This window comes from Centruroides sculpturatus, unplaced genomic scaffold (assembly GCF_000671375.1).
Source record: "Centruroides sculpturatus isolate CEXI.00-Female unplaced genomic scaffold, Cexi_2.0 scaffold67, whole genome shotgun sequence".
In the NCBI taxonomy this organism is placed as follows: domain Eukaryota; kingdom Metazoa; phylum Arthropoda; class Arachnida; order Scorpiones; family Buthidae; genus Centruroides; species Centruroides sculpturatus.
In genome coordinates, this window is record NW_019384305.1 from 1,086,983 (window position 1) to 1,107,408 (window position 20,426).

Genomic DNA, 20,426 nt, shown 5'->3' on the forward strand with positions numbered 1-20,426 from the left:
TTTTTTTTAAGAGAATCGACGAAGATTAGAATGAAAAATATGTCAACCTCATAGTTCTTCAACAAAGTCATTTCACGTCGAAAGTCGTTTCTTCACGAACATCACAAAAGATGTTGGGACTCGGTGGAGGTGACGAACCTAAACTTTTCCCAATACCAGAATCGGAACTCGCAGAATGAGTATGGTCTTTGTTTAGTCCTCTTTTGGGTGATGTCTGGTGATGTAAAACGATAGGGATTTGTGGTATGGGTGAAGAGGTGGCACTTCGACTAGGTCTTTGATCAGCACGCAGTCGATACTCCTTACTGCCGTCCTGAGAGCAGGAACATCAAGTCAGATGATGATTAACCTTCTCGTACAAAAAACGGAAAAGAAAAAGAAAAGAAATAAAGAAAACAAAGGTAAAATAAAATAAAAATTTGTCTCTTGTTTTACTTTCCCGGCTGTTAAGTATACTTAACGAGGGAAAGTATTTCGTTTAATATCTCAAGATGTAGTGACGATTAAGTAACGAAATTCGGCATGGTGGCTTGTATATGAAGGACATTAATGCTGTTAAATTTTGGTGGTTAAAGATCGATAGGTTGAGAAGATAGAGGGTGTCATGTGTCAGATTTCGAGAGAGATAAAACTTAATAACAAATAAAATCTTTATTAACATTCGCACTTTCTTATAAAACTCATCCCTACCCTCAAAATTAAGCTTTTTGCCATTTTAAAATAATTTAAAAAATTTTTTACAAAATCTCATAACAGATGGCGCCATATACAATTTTATTTATTTTGCTTAATAAGATACGAGTTTTTTTTACTTTTAACAGCCGGGAAAGTTACTCATCTCGTTGTTGGATTTTTTTTTAACATATTCCATTTTTTCTTTTGCTGGAGCATCGTTGGTAAAGTATTGAATATTTTATTAACTTGTGTAACGTAATGAGGATTATTTATCTTCCCCGCTTCTTTCCAGTGTTTATTATATTATTATATAATAAACTATGTGTGAATTATGTAAAAAATCAGTTGAAAATAAACGTTAGAAAATGAAACTAAAACTTTGTAATAATAATAATAATAAAATAATATAATAAACACAAGACTTTTGTATATAATAAAAAAATAAAATAGATTCAAAGTAATAATATATCAATATTAAATACATAAAAGATGAAAACTCTTACTTGATTGTCTGGGGAAAGGTAATTGACTCCCAACATGGGAGCATTGAGCATAGATGGTGGAGACGGTATGGAGGGAGTAGGGACTCGTCTGACAGGAGGGGTACCACCAGTTAGGCACCCAAATGATATACGATATATTCGGAATGGTTTAGGTGTGTCCATCGCGACGACTGGAGCAGAACCTAGATTAATGTCCATGTTATGAAAATACGTAAAATTTGCGAGGGAATAAAATGTTTTATACTCTTACTATGAGGTGAAGATGGTGGAGATAAACTAGGGTCACGTTCCATTCTATCTACTTTTACGCGTTCTCGCTTAACTTCAAAAAATTCAGGTGCCGTGCTTGTGAAATATATATCATTCTGTAAAAGATTTAATTAATAATCATTTATTTAAATTAATTTAAAATTATAAAAACAATTATGGTAATCAAATTACCTTTGTTGTGATAAATTTTAATTTAGGCATTGTCATACTATGCACTAAATTTCCATTAATTACTAATCTGATTTCAATTGTGTCCATTGTAAAAGCCAGTACATATGGAAAGGCACAGACTAAAATAATATAAAGAAAAATTTAATTGCATGTGTTTCTATGAAAGTTAAGAAAACGTCAGGATATAAAAACTAACGAGGAATCTAAAACAATTGAAAAGAAAATGGGAAGAAAGTAACAAGATGCTGTGGAACGTGATAAGAGTCAGTTCACAACACTTCATAAATCAAAGAATTCTTTCTACTTCCATTATCCCTTCATCCAGTTAGAGTATTCATGAATAAAATAACGAGCTCAAAAATTAATTTTACATTCATTTTTTTATAGACAAGTCTATTCTTTATGCAGTTATGTCATTTAAAAATTATTCCTAAGTGACATATAACGAGAAAAAAAATTCAGAAATCTTACCTACAGATTCTGGTACAGAATTCCATTGGAAGCTAAATTGGGGTGCTTCGTCTTCATTTACCTTCTGTAAGTGCGTCGTATCTTGTTATGTATAAAAATAGTGAATGTTGGCAACCAAAAAAAAAGCTGTAAAACTTAATAATTAATTTAATAAAAATGCTACTACGATAACTTACGATTATAGGATAAAAGAAGTTCTGCTTCATCATCTTCATACATATCAATTGCATTCACTAAGTGTACCTTTTGGAGTTAAAAATATATAATGTCATGCATAATATTTATTATTGATAAATAATAAAATATTCAGAAACGTACTCTTGGGCTATCTACAGTATAAAGATGATGCAAATTATTATTTTTCTCATTAATTAAATAAAATTGGTGTCTATATCCCACACAAATTTGATTATCCGTGTTCCCACTCGGCGAATCCACCAATGTTATAATTTGAGGTACTTCAGCAACAGATAATTCCTAAATATTTATACACACAAAAAAAGAATTATAAACTTGAATACAGTACTATTAAAATATTTATAAGACACTATAATTAAATTCATGAGCATTATGCCTTGGAAGAGCATTTGGTATTTTATTGAGAAGAGTTTGCTGCTACAGTAATAAATAAATAAATAAAAAAGGAAGTTATTCTCAAAAGAGTTAGACGTTGAATTTCTTAAATTGAAGTTTCTCACCCTGATAAATTGAAATCCCTCAACGGTATCTGTATCGGATGAAGAACACCAAGCTGTCCATGCAGCGGAATGGCGCCATTGCATTAACAATAGTTTTTTTCCTATAGCTACAACCATTCGTAAATGACTACAGCCTGGCCTACTAACTGCATATAAATGACAACCTAAGATATAAAAATTATATAATTCCATCACTTACATAGCATATAATTCAAAAAACTATGAAGAATAATGTCAAAAGGTGATGTATATTTGCGTATATTACATATAAAAATCTTAAATTTTATTATATTATATATTAAAAATAACATTACAGAAAGCAAAATATGTAAAGGTATTGATATATTTTCTTGAAAGGTCAAAGAAGTTTACAAGTATATAAGAATGTGTGTCATAGGAACAACCAGTAATTTGAAAAAAAAAAAAATATTTATATATATAATATTCTTTTGAAAAATATCTTTGAAAGTACAGTTTGTTTGTGCAGATGTATAATAATGGAGAAAGCATAATAATTCAAGAAAAAAAAATAATATAATAAAATAGAATAGAATAATTGATTTTGATTTCATTTCCAAACAGAAAAATGAAAATAGAATTTGAATAAGACGTAAAATTAATATTTTGGGGGAAGAAACATATAAAATTTAATAAATTATTTTACCTTTAGTTCTTTCTAATTTATGATCTTTCAAGTCGTTTTTGCTCTTTGTTGAAGATTCCGATTTCTCATCTTCGAAATCCGATAATCGAAATACATGAATTCGACTATCTCTTCCTTTATTATAAAGTTTATAATTAATAAAAAAATATATTTTTTTTCTTACTTACAAAATAAATAAAATGTACAAAAATTAACCTTTCTCAACACGAACAAGAAGAATTCCATGCGCTTCTGCAACGCTTAATTGTTTTACTTGAACAGTTCTATCAATTATTAAACGGTGGCTCATACCTTCTAACATTAACGAATATTAAAAATAAGTAATGTTTATATATATATATAAATTAATTAATTAATAAAATTATAATAAATTACCTTCTATCAGAAATACTCCAATTTCAGTGGCTAGAACGACTTTATTATCGTCTGAAAACATTAATTTTATAGCCGTATATTTAATAAAATTTAAAATATAAATAAAAATAATTACAAAATTTTTATTTAATTATAATTATACCCCAAGAATCTCCACAGATAACTTCATTAGGAAAATCTGGATAGAAGCAATGCGGTTCCCATGGCTATTAAAAAAAAGAAGCCAGAATCGTGCAGTTAATTTCATATAAAATGTATTTAAATTAAATTATAACTGAAGTTAAACCCATTATTTACTTACCTCTCTCTTAAAAATACTTGTAGTTGCCAAACTAGTGGGTGCATCTCCTTTTACTATGGTATCCAGTTTTAATGCCTATAAGAGCAACCTCATGAATTATTCATTCAATATCACTATACATATTTTAAATTAGAAACAAACAGATGTAAAGAATCTCAGCAACATCATAAGAAACAATTCAATTTTGATAAAGAATTAAATTTTATAAAGGTATAAAATCATATTTATTTATTTATTTGTAGTTAATAAATATACAAAATGTTAGCTGAATAAAAATCCAATAGAAAACTCAATAGTTTATATTGAATATCATGATGGATCAATATGAAAATACAAGAATATAAAACCAGATATATTCAAGTATGTTGAATATTGAATATAACTTATATTCAACAGTCTAGAAACTGTGGCCATAAAAAAATATTCTTGTATAAAACAATAATAAAAAAAACAAACCAAAATATATAAATATTTATATTTTATGATTCTTTTTTATTTGAAAATAAAATCAAATTTTCTATAAAAATCAATACAAAATGATTTGAAAAATAAGAGTTTTTTTAATATAAAAATAATAATATTATTATTATTATTAAATGTTAATTCTCATATGAAAACAAATTTTATAAATAATTTCTTTAAGTTATTATTCACTAAGATTAAGTTGTTATATAAAAGAGAGAAAACTTTTAAGTAATATATTACTATAAATTAATTAAGGTAATGATATAAATGGATTATATTTTAAGTAAATTTAACAATAATTTATAAATCTCTCAAGACAAAACATTAATCTTTCCCCCTCTTATAACGACATTAAATAACCTCAAGAGAATTTTCTGGTTTGTTTAATAAAAATTTTACCACGTAAATTACAATAAAGAAACCACTTGTATAATGATAAAGATATATAATTGTTACTTTCTAATAAAGTAAAAAAGTAACTGATAAGGATAAAATAAATTTTATTATGTTTTCTCTTCGTCAACTTCACACATATTACTTTATTTTATAATATAATTATAATCATTTTCTACAATAAATTGAGTTGATAAGTTAAGACATTATCCTATAATTACCTGTCCTATTCTTACAAATTCGACTTGACGTGCTTCTTCTTTTCTTCTTGATCCTTTTGGTGCTTCTGGAAGAACGTCGCTAAAAGCACGACGATTCAACATGTTCTAGAAATTTTATTTTAATTGATTAAAATAAATAAATTCTAATTTAATTATTAAATAAATTTTATATACATTTTAACCTTAAATTAATTCCCTTAAAAAATCTTTTTTATTATTATTATTTATAACTTACACTTCTATTTTCTGACATATGTTCTGCATATAAATCCTTAATTAACATTTCTAAAGTACGTTCTCTCTTCTGAGCAAATGTTGGAGTGTTAAAGGCAGCTTTTTCTCCATTTATTACTATTAAAAAAAATATATTAAATTATATCCTTAAAAATAAAATAAAATTAATAATAAAAACTAACATTTAACAAGTAAGAAGTCTCGAAATTCTTGATGATTTGTAAAAAAAGGTGGACATGGTAAAGTTGGACCAAATAATGGAACTGATTCTTCTGAATAAACTGATAATCTATTTTTAAAAGATAATAATAATACATTAAAATCTTTTAAAAATTCATAAAAAAAAATTATAAAATTTTATTTATTTTACCTATAAGAATCATCCTCCCTGCTATGGCTTACAACAGCAAATATATCTTTATATGAAGGATAAGAAAATATAATTCCATTTTATTGGACAATCAAAATCTTTCCTTTATTACAGAGATTACAAAATAATTCTAACAGAGTACAATATATTAAAAAAAAAATTCTATTTGATAACATAAATTAAGATGTTTGAACCCAAATATTTTATTATTTAATTAAAAATATGCATACAGAAGGATCTATATAGTGCAAAACTTATTTACAGGCAGGGCTGGATTTACATTTGTTGTGGCCCTTTCCCTCTACCAAATAGTGATACATGTAAAAATAATATAAGGCCCTAAGCTGCAACTTGTCCTATATACATTCAACTATTCTATATATTTGTATGGAATATTATAGTGCATTGGACTGCATTACACTTGTCAATTGATCCTTCCAGTGACAGATCTAGCAGTTAAAAAAGTTCATAAATAATCCTTTATTTAAAATTACATATAATTAACTGTAATTGATATTTATAAATGATTAAAAGAATGAATTTATTAAAGGAAATTATTATGTTAAGAAGTTATTTGTCTTCCTCAGAGTTTTATCTTATTTTTACAGAACAAATATTTCCTTTTATTTATCAACATCACAAAATATCTTTTATTAAAAATAAAAATAATAAAAAAAAAGACAATAACAAAAGATACAGCCACAGTACTACTATAAAAATCAATATTTATTTATATAATAATAATATTTCCAGATATAAAAAATAATATATATAAAAAAAAATGATTTTGATTTATTTTTTTCTTTGTTTTCATTGAGAAATAAATGGAATTTCTATGTACTTAAATTTATATTAGTTATATACTTTTAACAATAAATAATCTTTTTATTATAATTCTTTATAAAGTGGAATAACTTTAATGAATTATGATAGATACTAAAGAATTTATTATAATTTGCTGTAATAAAATATTTTAATGTCTGTCATAAATTCTGTAAGAAATTAAATGAGAGGATTTGAGCAATAAAAGTAAGTTTCTTCTATGATTAATGTATTTTTAAACTATAATAATAATGTAAATCTTTCAGTTAAATTTGTTAACTACAATAAAAATAATTTATATTTAATTTTTATCATTTAAATTCCTATTTTTATGATTTTCTCTTAAGTTAAAAATCATCCATCATCAAATTTCTTAATTATTATTATTATTATTTACAGTTTTTCTTTTCATTTAATATTTAGGAAAATGATGTGTTAATTTACATATCTAAAGTTTAAATTCAGACAGGTTTTATATATTTTTACTTAATAGTTAATTATTTTTAATATTATATTTAGTAAAATGATAGAAAAGGATACGTGTAAATTGCGACTTGATCATGGAAGGCTTGAAATTTGAAAAATCCTCATTATTCCCATCTAAGAATATGATATTTACTATATCATTTCCAATATGTCTCTTCCTTTCTACCTAAAAATAATAAATAAATAATGAAAATATATATAAAATTACTCTGTGACAGGTGTTTTATAATCTACCATACTTTGAATGCTGTTAATGTACAGTGGCGTGATATGCCATTAGTAAAAAAGGGCCCTACCAAATAAGGAGCCCCAGGCAATTGAGAAATGTTTGAAGTCATTATACACGGGGCCCCCTAATTCAAATTTTCCTGGGCCCCATAAAGCTATAATGTGCCACTGTTAATGATTTATTGTACTGAAGAATTACCCTATTATGATTAGAGTTTACTGAAAGGTCTATTGTAAAGAAAGGAAAGGGGAATATATGAAGTTTTTATATTCTGATAATCTATGCAATTTTAAAGAGAATTTAAAAATAGATTATATCAAATTTTTAACAGTAAACGAAGCAAATTGTTATCAAAATGCTATATAATCGATGAGTTTAATAAAGTTATTGCATTTATATTATGGAAAGGGACCTGTAGCAGTAGCTTAATGACCCAGTAGATTCCAATAAGCTATCACACGAAAAGGGAGGGATTACCAGTTATTTCCTGGGAGACCTTTGACAAGCAAACAACCCCATTAGGATTTTCAGATGACTTACTCATTCTACAAAGCTGAAACGATTTATTTGCCTCAATGGATGGCTCATAACAATATTATTAATTTTAAACAATGCCGATAAAATAACTTTATTTATTAATAAAACTTTAATATTAAAATTACAGAGTTTAAAAGTACTTTTCGGAAAAATAAATTGTGAAATTGCATACAAATTCGCATGCAAAATCATAATTTTCATGATTAAAAGGTTTACATTGTTACAAAGGTTTATAAAGGTTGTGTTTACATTTAATAATGTAATAAAATTTACCAGATAAAACANAAGTAAATTTATAAGTTAAAAAAAAAATTATAATAAATTCCCGTATTGATTCTTGTGTACATGTAAAAAAAGTAAGGAAGAGATTAAAAACAGTTGTATAGATATATAAATACAAATAAAAATCACATCAAAGTAGTGTTAAGAAAACTCTTTTTTTTTCCCACTTCATAAAGAATATAAACATCAAATAATTGCATTGGTAAATATATATTTTGTACCATTGTGAAATACAACAGATGTCAATTTTTGAATATTTCAGGATCTCTTGTTCGGTTTATACATATTTTTTTTAAGAGAATCGACGAAGATTAGAATGAAAAATATGTCAACCTCATAGTTCTTCAACAAAGTCATTTCACGTCGAAAGTCGTTTCTTCACGAACATCACAAAAGATGTTGGGACTCGGTGGAGGTGACGAACCTAAACTTTTCCCAATACCAGAATCGGAACTCGCAGAATGAGTATGGTCTTTGTTTAGTCCTCTTTTGGGTGATGTCTGGTGATGTAAAACGATAGGGATTTGTGGTATGGGTGAAGAGGTGGCACTTCGACTAGGTCTTTGATCAGCACGCAGTCGATACTCCTTACTGCCGTCCTGAGAGCAGGAACATCAAGTCAGATGATGATTAACCTTCTCGTACAAAAAACGGAAAAGAAAAAGAAAAGAAATAAAGAAAACAAAGGTAAAATAAAATAAAAATTTGTCTCTTGTTTTACTTTCCCGGCTGTTAAGTATACTTAACGAGGGAAAGTATTTCGTTTAATATCTCAAGATGTAGTGACGATTAAGTAACGAAATTCGGCATGGTGGCTTGTATATGAAGGGCATTAATGCTGTTAAATTTTGGTGGTTAAAGATCGATAGGTTGAGAAGATAGAGGGTGTCATGTGTCAGATTTCGAGAGAGATAAAACTTAATAACAAATAAAATCTTTATTAACATTCGCACTTTCTTATAAAACTCATCCCTACCCTCAAAATTAAGCTTTTTGCCATTTTAAAATAATTTAAAAAATTTTTTACAAAATCTCATAACAGATGGCGCCATATACAATTTTATTTATTTTGCTTAATAAGATACGAGTTTTTTTTACTTTTAACAGCCGGGAAAGTTACTCATCTCGTTGTTGGATTTTTTTTTAACATATTCCATTTTTTCTTTTGCTGGAGCATCGTTGGTAAAGTATTGAATATTTTATTAACTTGTGTAACGTAATGAGGATTATTTATCTTCCCCGCTTCTTTCCAGTGTTTATTATATTATTATATAATAAACTATGTGTGAATTATGTAAAAAATCAGTTGAAAATAAACGTTAGAAAATGAAACTAAAACTTTGTAATAATAATAATAATAAAATAATATAATAAACACAAGACTTTTGTATATAATAAAAAAATAAAATAGATTCAAAGTAATAATATATCAATATTAAATACATAAAAGATGAAAACTCTTACTTGATTGTCTGGGGAAAGGTAATTGACTCCCAACATGGGAGCATTGAGCATAGATGGTGGAGACGGTATGGAGGGAGTAGGGACTCGTCTGACAGGAGGGGTACCACCAGTTAGGCACCCAAATGATATACGATATATTCGGAATGGTTTAGGTGTGTCCATCGCGACGACTGGAGCAGAACCTAGATTAATGTCCATGTTATGAAAATACGTAAAATTTGCGAGGGAATAAAATGTTTTATACTCTTACTATGAGGTGAAGATGGTGGAGATAAACTAGGGTCACGTTCCATTCTATCTACTTTTACGCGTTCTCGCTTAACTTCAAAAAATTCAGGTGCCGTGCTTGTGAAATATATATCATTCTGTAAAAGATTTAATTAATAATCATTTATTTAAATTAATTTAAAATTATAAAAACAATTATGGTAATCGAATTACCTTTGTTGTGATAAATTTTAATTTAGGCATTGTCATACTATGCACTAAATTTCCATTAATTACTAATCTGATTTCAATTGTGTCCATTGTAAAAGCCAGTACATATGGAAAGGCACAGACTAAAATAATATAAAGAAAAATTTAATTGCATGTGTTTCTATGAAAGTTAAGAAAACGTCAGGATATAAAAACTAACGAGGAATCTAAAACAATTGAAAAGAAAATGGGAAGAAAGTAACAAGATGCTGTGGAACGTGATAAGAGTCAGTTCACAACACTTCATAAATCAAAGAATTCTTTCTACTTCCATTATCCCTTCATCCAGTTAGAGTATTCATGAATAAAATAACGAGCTCAAAAATTAATTTTACATTCATTTTTTTATAGACAAGTCTATTCTTTATGCAGTTATGTCATTTAAAAATTATTCCTAAGTGACATATAACGAGAAAAAAAATTCAGAAATCTTACCTACAGATTCTGGTACAGAATTCCATTGGAAGCTAAATTGGGGTGCTTCGTCTTCATTTACCTTCTGTAAGTGCGTCGTATCTTGTTATGTATAAAAATAGTGAATGTTGGCAACCAAAAAAAAAGCTGTAAAACTTAATAATTAATTTAATAAAAATGCTACTACGATAACTTACGATTATAGGATAAAAGAAGTTCTGCTTCATCATCTTCATACATATCAATTGCATTCACTAAGTGTACCTTTTGGAGTTAAAAATATATAATGTCATGCATAATATTTATTATTTATAAATAATAAAATATTCAGAAACGTACTCTTGGGCTATCTACAGTATAAAGATGATGCAAATTATTATTTTTCTCATTAATTAAATAAAATTGGTGTCTATATCCCACACAAATTTGATTATCCGTGTTCCCACTCGGCGAATCCACCAATGTTATAATTTGAGGTACTTCAGCAACAGATAATTCCTAAATATTTATACACACAAAAAAAGAATTATAAACTTGAATACAGTACTATTAAAATATTTATAAGACACTATAATTAAATTCATGAGCATTATGCCTTGGAAGAGCATTTGGTATTTTATTGAGAAGAGTTTGCTGCTACAGTAATAAATAAATAAATAAAAAAAAAAGGAAGTTATTCTCAAAAGAGTTAGACGTTGAATTTCTTAAATTGAAGTTTCTCACCCTGATAAATTGAAATCCCTCAACGGTATCTGTATCGGATGAAGAACACCAAGCTGTCCATGCAGCGGAATGGCGCCATTGCATTAACAATAGTTTTTTTCCTATAGCTACAACCATTCGTAAATGACTACAGCCTGGCCTACTAACTGCATATAAATGACAACCTAAGATATAAAAATTATATAATTCCATCACTTACATAGCATATAATTCAAAAAACTATGAAGAATAATGTCAAAAGGTGATGTATATTTGCGTATATTACATATAAAAATCTTAAATTTTATTATATTATATATTAAAAATAACATTACAGAAAGCAAAATATGTAAAGGTATTGATATATTTTCTTGAAAGGTCAAAGAAGTTTACAAGTATATAAGAATGTGTGTCATAGGAACAACCAGTAATTTGAAAAAAAAAAAAATATTTATATATATAATATTCTTTTGAAAAATATCTTTGAAAGTACAGTTTGTTTGTGCAGATGTATAATAATGGAGAAAGCATAATAATTCAAGAAAAAAAAATAATATAATAAAATAGAATAGAATAATTGATTTTGATTTCATTTCCAAACAGAAAAATGAAAATAGAATTTGAATAAGACGTAAAATTAATATTTTGGGGGAAGAAACATATAAAATTTAATAAATTATTTTACCTTTAGTTCTTTCTAATTTATGATCTTTCAAGTCGTTTTTGCTCTTTGTTGAAGATTCCGATTTCTCATCTTCGAAATCCGATAATCGAAATACATGAATTCGACTATCTCTTCCTTTATTATAAAGTTTATAATTAATAAAAAAATATATTTTTTTTCTTACTTACAAAATAAATAAAATGTACAAAAATTAACCTTTCTCAACACGAACAAGAAGAATTCCATGCGCTTCTGCAACGCTTAATTGTTTTACTTGAACAGTTCTATCAATTATTAAACGGTGGCTCATACCTTCTAACATTAACGAATATTAAAAATAAGTAATGTTTATATATATATATAAATTAATTAATTAATAAAATTATAATAAATTACCTTCTATCAGAAATACTCCAATTTCAGTGGCTAGAACGACTTTATTATCGTCTGAAAACATTAATTTTATAGCCGTATATTTAATAAAATTTAAAATATAAATAAAAATAATTACAAAATTTTTATTTAATTATAATTATACCCCAAGAATCTCCACAGATAACTTCATTAGGAAAATCTGGATAGAAGCAATGCGGTTCCCATGGCTATTAAAAAAAAGAAGCCAGAATCGTGCAGTTAATTTCATATAAAATGTATTTAAATTAAATTATAACTGAAGTTAAACCCATTATTTACTTACCTCTCTCTTAAAAATACTTGTAGTTGCCAAACTAGTGGGTGCATCTCCTTTTACTATGGTATCCAGTTTTAATGCCTATAAGAGCAACCTCATGAATTATTCATTCAATATCACTATACATATTTTAAATTAGAAACAAACAGATGTAAAGAATCTCAGCAACATCATACTTTTACGCGTTCTCGCTTAACTTCAAAAAATTCAGGTGCCGTGCTTGTGAAATATATATCATTCTGTAAAAGATTTAATTAATAATCATTTATTTAAATTAATTTAAAATTATAAAAACAATTATGGTAATCAAATTACCTTTGTTGTGATAAATTTTAATTTAGGCATTGTCATACTATGCACTAAATTTCCATTAATTACTAATCTGATTTCAATTGTGTCCATTGTAAAAGCCAGTACATATGGAAAGGCACAGACTAAAATAATATAAAGAAAAATTTAATTGCATGTGTTTCTATGAAAGTTAAGAAAACGTCAGGATATAAAAACTAACGAGGAATCTAAAACAATTGAAAAGAAAATGGGAAGAAAGTAACAAGATGCTGTGGAACGTGATAAGAGTCAGTTCACAACACTTCATAAATCAAAGAATTCTTTCTACTTCCATTATCCCTTCATCCAGTTAGAGTATTCATGAATAAAATAACGAGCTCAAAAATTAATTTTACATTCATTTTTTTATAGACAAGTCTATTCTTTATGCAGTTATGTCATTTAAAAATTATTCCTAAGTGACATATAACGAGAAAAAAAATTCAGAAATCTTACCTACAGATTCTGGTACAGAATTCCATTGGAAGCTAAATTGGGGTGCTTCGTCTTCATTTACCTTCTGTAAGTGCGTCGTATCTTGTTATGTATAAAAATAGTGAATGTTGGCAACCAAAAAAAAAGCTGTAAAACTTAATAATTAATTTAATAAAAATGCTACTACGATAACTTACGATTATAGGATAAAAGAAGTTCTGCTTCATCATCTTCATACATATCAATTGCATTCACTAAGTGTACCTTTTGGAGTTAAAAATATATAATGTCATGCATAATATTTATTATTGATAAATAATAAAATATTCAGAAACGTACTCTTGGGCTATCTACAGTATAAAGATGATGCAAATTATTATTTTTCTCATTAATTAAATAAAATTGGTGTCTATATCCCACACAAATTTGATTATCCGTGTTCCCACTCGGCGAATCCACCAATGTTATAATTTGAGGTACTTCAGCAACAGATAATTCCTAAATATTTACACACACAAAAAAANAAGTTTATAATTAATAAAAAAATATATTTTTTTTCTTACTTACAAAATAAATAAAATGTACAAAAATTAACCTTTCTCAACACGAACAAGAAGAATTCCATGCGCTTCTGCAACGCTTAATTGTTTTACTTGAACAGTTCTATCAATTATTAAACGGTGGCTCATACCTTCTAACATTAACGAATATTAAAAATAAGTAATGTTTATATATATATATAAATTAATTAATTAATAAAATTATAATAAATTACCTTCTATCAGAAATACTCCAATTTCAGTGGCTAGAACGACTTTATTATCGTCTGAAAACATTAATTTTATAGCCGTATATTTAATAAAATTTAAAATATAAATAAAAATAATTACAAAATTTTTATTTAATTATAATTATACCCCAAGAATCTCCACAGATAACTTCATTAGGAAAATCTGGATAGAAGCAATGCGGTTCCCATGGCTATTAAAAAAAAGAAGCCAGAATCGTGCAGTTAATTTCATATAAAATGTATTTAAATTAAATTATAACTGAAGTTAAACCCATTATTTACTTACCTCTCTCTTAAAAATACTTGTAGTTGCCAAACTAGTGGGTGCATCTCCTTTTACTATGGTATCCAGTTTTAATGCCTATAAGAGCAACCTCATGAATTATTCATTCAATATCACTATACATATTTTAAATTAGAAACAAACAGATGTAAAGAATCTCAGCAACATCATAAGAAACAATTCAATTTTGATAAAGAATTAAATTTTATAAAGGTATAAAATCATATTTATTTATTTATTTGTAGTTAATAAATATACAAAATGTTAGCTGAATAAAAATCCAATAGAAAACTCAATAGTTTATATTGAATATCATGATGGATCAATATGAAAATACAAGAATATAAAACCAGATATATTCAAGTATGTTGAATATTGAATATAACTTATATTCAACAGTCTAGAAACTGTGGCCATAAAAAAATATTCTTGTATAAAACAATAATAAAAAAAACAAACCAAAATATATAAATATTTATATTTTATGATTCTTTTTTATTTGAAAATAAAATCAAATTTTCTATAAAAATCAATACAAAATGATTTGAAAAATAAGAGTTTTTTTAATATAAAAATAATAATATTATTATTATTATTAAATGTTAATTCTCATATGAAAACAAATTTTATAAATAATTTCTTTAAGTTATTATTCACTAAGATTAAGTTGTTATATAAAAGAGAGAAAACTTTTAAGTAATATATTACTATAAATTAATTAAGGTAATGATATAAATGGATTATATTTTAAGTAAATTTAACAATAATTTATAAATCTCTCAAGACAAAACATTAATCTTTCCCCCTCTTATAACGACATTAAATAACCTCAAGAGAATTTTCTGGTTTGTTTAATAAAAATTTTACCACGTAAATTACAATAAAGAAACCACTTGTATAATGATAAAGATATATAATTGTTACTTTCTAATAAAGTAAAAAAGTAACTGATAAGGATAAAATAAATTTTATTATGTTTTCTCTTCGTCAACTTCACACATATTACTTTATTTTATAATATAATTATAATCATTTTCTACAATAAATTGAGTTGATAAGTTAAGACATTATCCTATAATTACCTGTCCTATTCTTACAAATTCGACTTGACGTGCTTCTTCTTTTCTTCTTGATCCTTTTGGTGCTTCTGGAAGAACGTCGCTAAAAGCACGACGATTCAACATGTTCTAGAAATTTTATTTTAATTGATTAAAATAAATAAATTCTAATTTAATTATTAAATAAATTTTATATACATTTTAACCTTAAATTAATTCCCTTAAAAAATCTTTTTTATTATTATTATTTATAACTTACACTTCTATTTTCTGACATATGTTCTGCATATAAATCCTTAATTAACATTTCTAAAGTACGTTCTCTCTTCTGAGCAAATGTTGGAGTGTTAAAGGCAGCTTTTTCTCCATTTATTACTATTAAAAAAAATATATTAAATTATATCCTTAAAAATAAAATAAAATTAATAATAAAAACTAACATTTAACAAGTAAGAAGTCTCGAAATTCTTGATGATTTGTAAAAAAAGGTGGACATGGTAAAGTTGGACCAAATAATGGAACTGATTCTTCTGAATAAACTGATAATCTATTTTTAAAAGATAATAATAATACATTAAAATCTTTTAAAAATTCATAAAAAAAAATTATAAAATTTTATTTATTTTACCTATAAGAATCATCCTCCCTGCTATGGCTTACAACAGCAAATATATCTTTATATGAAGGATAAGAAAATATAATTCCATTTTATTGGACAATCAAAATCTTTCCTTTATTACAGAGATTACAAAATAATTCTAACAGAGTACAATATATTAAAAAAAAAATTCTATTTGATAACATAAATTAAGATGTTTGAACCCAAATATTTTATTATTTAATTAAAAATATGCATACAGAAGGATCTATATAGTGCAAAACTTATTTACAGGCAGGGCTGGATTTACATTTGTTGTGGCCCTTTCCCTCTACCAAATAGTGATACATGTAAAAATAATATAAGGCCCTAAGCTGCAACTTGTCCTATATACATTCAACTATTCTATATATTTGTATGGAATATTATAGTGCATTGGACTGCATTACACTTGTCAATTGATCCTTCCAGTGACAGATCTAGCAGTTAAAAAAGTTCATAAATAATCCTTTATTTAAAATTACATATAATTAACTGTAATTGATATTTATAAATGATTAAAAGAATGAATTTATTAAAGGAAATTATTATGTTAAGAAGTTATTTGTCTTCCTCAGAGTTTTATCTTATTTTTACAGAACAAATATTTCCTTTTATTTATCAACATCACAAAATATCTTTTATTAAAAATAAAAATAATAAAAAAAAGACAATAACAAAAGATACAGCCACAGTACTACTATAAAAATCAATATTTATTTATATAATAATAATATTTCCAGATATAAAAAATAATATATATAAAAAAAAATGATTTTGATTTATTTTTTTCTTTGTTTTCATTGAGAAATAAATGGAATTTCTATGTCCTTAAATTTATATTAGTTATATACTTTTAACAATAAATAATCTTTTTATTATAATTCTTTATAAAGTGGAATAACTTTAATGAATTATGATAGATACTAAAGAATTTATTATAATTTGCTGTAATAAAATATTTTAATGTCTGTCATAAATTCTGTAAGAAATTAAATGAGAGGATTTGAGCAATAAAAGTAAGTTTCTTCTATGATTAATGTATTTTTAAACTATAATAATAATGTAAATCTTTCAGTTAAATTTGTTAACTACAATAAAAATAATTTATATTTAATTTTTATCATTTAAATTCCTATTTTTATGATTTTCTCTTAAGTTAAAAATCATCCATCATCAAATTTCTTAATTATTATTATTATTATTTACAGTTTTTCTTTTCATTTAATATTTAGGAAAATGATGTGTTAATTTACATATCTAAAGTTTAAATTCAGACAGGTTTTATATATTTTTACTTAATAGTTAATTATTTTTAATATTATATTTAGTAAAATGATAGAAAAGGATACGTGTAAATTGCGACTTGATCATGGAAGGCTTGAAATTTGAAAAATCCTCATTATTCCCATCTAAGAATATGATATTTACTATATCATTTCCAATATGTCTCTTCCTTTCTACCTAAAAATAATAAATAAATAATGAAAATATATATAAAATTACTCTGTGACAGGTGTTTTATAATCTACCATACTTTGAATGCTGTTAATGTACAGTGGCGTGATATGCCATTAGTAAAAAAGGGCCCTACCAAATAAGGAGCCCCAGGCAATTGAGAAATGTTTGAAGTCATTATACACGGGGCCCCCTAATTCAAATTTTCCTGGGCCCCATAAAGCTATAATGTGCCACTGTTAATGATTTATTGTACTGAAGAATTACCCTATTATGATTAGAGTTTACTGAAAGGTCTATTGTAAAGAAAGGAAAGGGGAATATATGAAGTTTTTATATTCTGATAATCTATGCAATTTTAAAGAGAATTTAAAAATAGATTATATCAAATTTTTAACAGTAAACGAAGCAAATTGTTATCAAAATGCTATATAATCGATGAGTTTAATAAAGTTATTGCATTTATATTATGGAAAGGGACCTGTAGCAGTAGCTTAATGACCCAGTAGATTCCAATAAGCTATCACACGAAAAGGGAGGGATTACCAGTTATTTCCTGGGAGACCTTTGACAAGCAAACAACCCCATTAGGATTTTCAGATGACTTACTCATTCTACAAAGCTGAAACGATTTATTTGCCTCAATGGATGGCTCATAACAATATTATTAATTTTAAACAATGCCGATAAAATAACTTTATTTATTAATAAAACTTTAATATTAAAATTACAGAGTTTAAAAGTACTTTTCGGAAAAATAAATTGTGAAATTGCATACAAATTCGCATGCAAAATCATAATTTTCATGATTAAAAGGTTTACATTGTTACAAAGGTTTATAAAGGTTGTGTTTACATTTAATAATGTAATAAAATTTACCAGATAAAACATTGATATTACTTTTATTAGATTTCACGTAATAAAATTGTATAATTAAGTAATTTTTTTTTAATATTTACCTGCTGACGATTGTCCTTGGAATAAGGCAAAAGTGTCGAAACATGGAACATAATCTCATGACCTTCATAAATTGTATAGATAGAATACCTCCCTGTCATATCCCCTATAATGTAAGAAAACATATATTTTATTTATATTTTTTAAAAATTATTTGTTAAAATAAAAGAGTTTAAAGCTGCTAATAGAATTAGAAAAGTTTTCTAACTTTTACTTAAATAATTAAATAAAAACATTCCCTTCTTCTTACTGTTTACTTTAACTAATTAATTTCTAATTAACGAAGATGATAATTTTATTAATTTTTGTTGAATTGATTTCGTTTTAATCTCCTATTTTATGATATTTTTCTTTTAAAATTTCTAATCTTTTAATGCAAATGTTAGAAAGTATTATACAGGGTTGTTCGCATCAGAGGATGCTTTCAATTAAAGCACACGTATCATACTGTGATTTTCTAAGTTACACATTAATTAATTAAGTAATAAATTAATTATACGGCATATCTTAATGCTTATAACACGATTTACATTGTAAATTACATGTTCCTCTGACATCCCCGTATGATACTGTACAGTACTGTACTGTACATAAATACGCGCTATGAAAGCATCCTCTGGTGCGATATTTTTGAACAGCCCTGTATAAGTTAATAATAAAAAGTTTCAATAAAAAATAAGCAAAAAGTATATTTAAATTTTGTAAAAATTATAATTGGCATATTGCATTAGGGGGTGCAAAGTGAAGAATATAAAGAGCAAGACTTTTATTCGAATCAGTCATTTTTAGCAATAATTTCGTACAGAATATATAAAATTATATCTAAAAATCAAATAATGATTATTAAAAAAAGGTAAAAAAAACACACACACAATTGTAATCACGAAATGATTCAAACAATACTTAGTGATATAAAAGAGAATACACAGAGACTAGTCTTTACACTTATATAGTTTCAGGTCAATTCGAAGTCATAGCTAATACGTTCTAGATTGTATAATATATAACTCGAATATATTTAAATTGAAGTTTTAAAGTACTGTGGATTCCCTCGAGAATGATAGAAAAGTTGGAAGGAATAGAAGAGGAAGAGGGGGAAAAATACAAGAAGGTCGGATACTATCAAAACCATCATCGATATGTAACACAAAGAACTGAAAGAAGATAGAAAACTCTGAAGCAGCATTGTTCACAGGGGTCACTAAAAGTAGGAAACGACTGAACGGATAACAGCAAACAAAACATGTACGTGACCTGTATTAATCTCTCGTTTCTATGTTCGGTTGTATGATCTATATTTAATGCTAATGGTTTCTTATTTATGCATAAATATTCTATATTTTACAATTGTATCGCACATTATCATAGTGTTAATTGTTCAATAAAATATATACTACTAATAATATTAATTTCATGTTTATAGATCCTTATACGTAAAGCCAAAAATAAATAAGAGGAAATTATATATTACGAACTTATAATATTATAAGTAAACGTGAACGTCGAACGTCGAGCCGCTATCTTGTAAGTGGCGCTCGACGTTTGACGTTTTAGAGATGAAAACTTTGGCCGCAATCTCACTAATAATACATAAAAAAGCTACAAAATTGTTGTTTTTTTACCTTTTCATTTGCAAATCAGTCAATCACTTCCTCTAAATCAAGTTGACAAGCTATTGTTTTTTCAATTGTTATAGTTGCCAAAGAGCTAAGACAGCGTTGTGACATGCTGTTTCTTAAATACATTTTGATTAATTTCATTTTTGAAAAACTTTATTCTGCTGTTGCTGTTGACACCGGTAAAGTTTTAAAAAAATGACGCATCTTTGAATAATGACAGAGAAGCTATTTGAGGATGTAGTGTGAGTTAAAATTAGTTAGGAAACGTCGCATATAGAGA

The 20,426-nt window shown here is 26.1% G+C and overlaps 2 protein-coding genes across 4 annotated transcripts in view; both read right to left on the bottom strand.

Moving 5' to 3' along the window:
* On the bottom strand, window positions 1–7,305 carry LOC111618897 (GTPase-activating Rap/Ran-GAP domain-like protein 3). 3 transcript variants are annotated; one of them, XM_023360526.1, is made up of 18 exons: window positions 7,174–7,305; window positions 5,812–5,857; window positions 5,624–5,730; window positions 5,443–5,558; window positions 5,208–5,312; window positions 4,129–4,203; window positions 3,970–4,033; window positions 3,828–3,878; window positions 3,648–3,746; window positions 3,453–3,566; window positions 2,789–2,952; window positions 2,409–2,567; window positions 2,267–2,333; window positions 2,091–2,171; window positions 1,620–1,738; window positions 1,429–1,543; window positions 1,179–1,360; window positions 1–313 (listed from the first exon to the last, which is right to left on the bottom strand). In XM_023360526.1, exons 1-18 carry the CDS (start codon window positions 7,193–7,195, stop codon window positions 68–70), a joined length of 1,932 nt encoding a protein of 643 aa, XP_023216294.1. In that variant the 5' UTR covers window positions 7,196–7,305; the 3' UTR covers window positions 1–67. The 3 variants fall into 3 exon arrangements, with proteins under 3 accessions (XP_023216294.1, XP_023216310.1, XP_023216301.1); XM_023360542.1 differs by having other exon boundaries at window positions 174–349; XM_023360533.1 differs by having other exon boundaries at window positions 174–358.
* Window positions 7,306–8,453: 1,148 nt separating this feature from the next.
* The window catches only part of LOC111618633 (GTPase-activating Rap/Ran-GAP domain-like protein 3), a 148,678-nt gene continuing 136,705 nt past the window's right edge, over window positions 8,454–20,426 (bottom strand). The window contains 19 exon segments of the mRNA XM_023360195.1: window positions 8,454–8,802; window positions 9,632–9,813; window positions 9,882–9,996; window positions 10,073–10,191; window positions 10,544–10,624; window positions 10,720–10,786; window positions 10,862–11,020; window positions 11,246–11,409; window positions 11,910–12,023; window positions 13,940–14,038; window positions 14,120–14,170; window positions 14,262–14,325; window positions 14,421–14,495; window positions 15,500–15,604; window positions 15,735–15,850; window positions 15,916–16,022; window positions 16,104–16,149; window positions 17,465–17,576; window positions 18,530–18,633. Coding sequence (XP_023215963.1) covers window positions 8,521–8,802; window positions 9,632–9,813; window positions 9,882–9,996; window positions 10,073–10,191; window positions 10,544–10,624; window positions 10,720–10,786; window positions 10,862–11,020; window positions 11,246–11,409; window positions 11,910–12,023; window positions 13,940–14,038; window positions 14,120–14,170; window positions 14,262–14,325; window positions 14,421–14,495; window positions 15,500–15,604; window positions 15,735–15,850; window positions 15,916–16,022; window positions 16,104–16,149; window positions 17,465–17,576; window positions 18,530–18,633 — 2,162 coding nt within the window. The 3' untranslated portion in view covers window positions 8,454–8,520.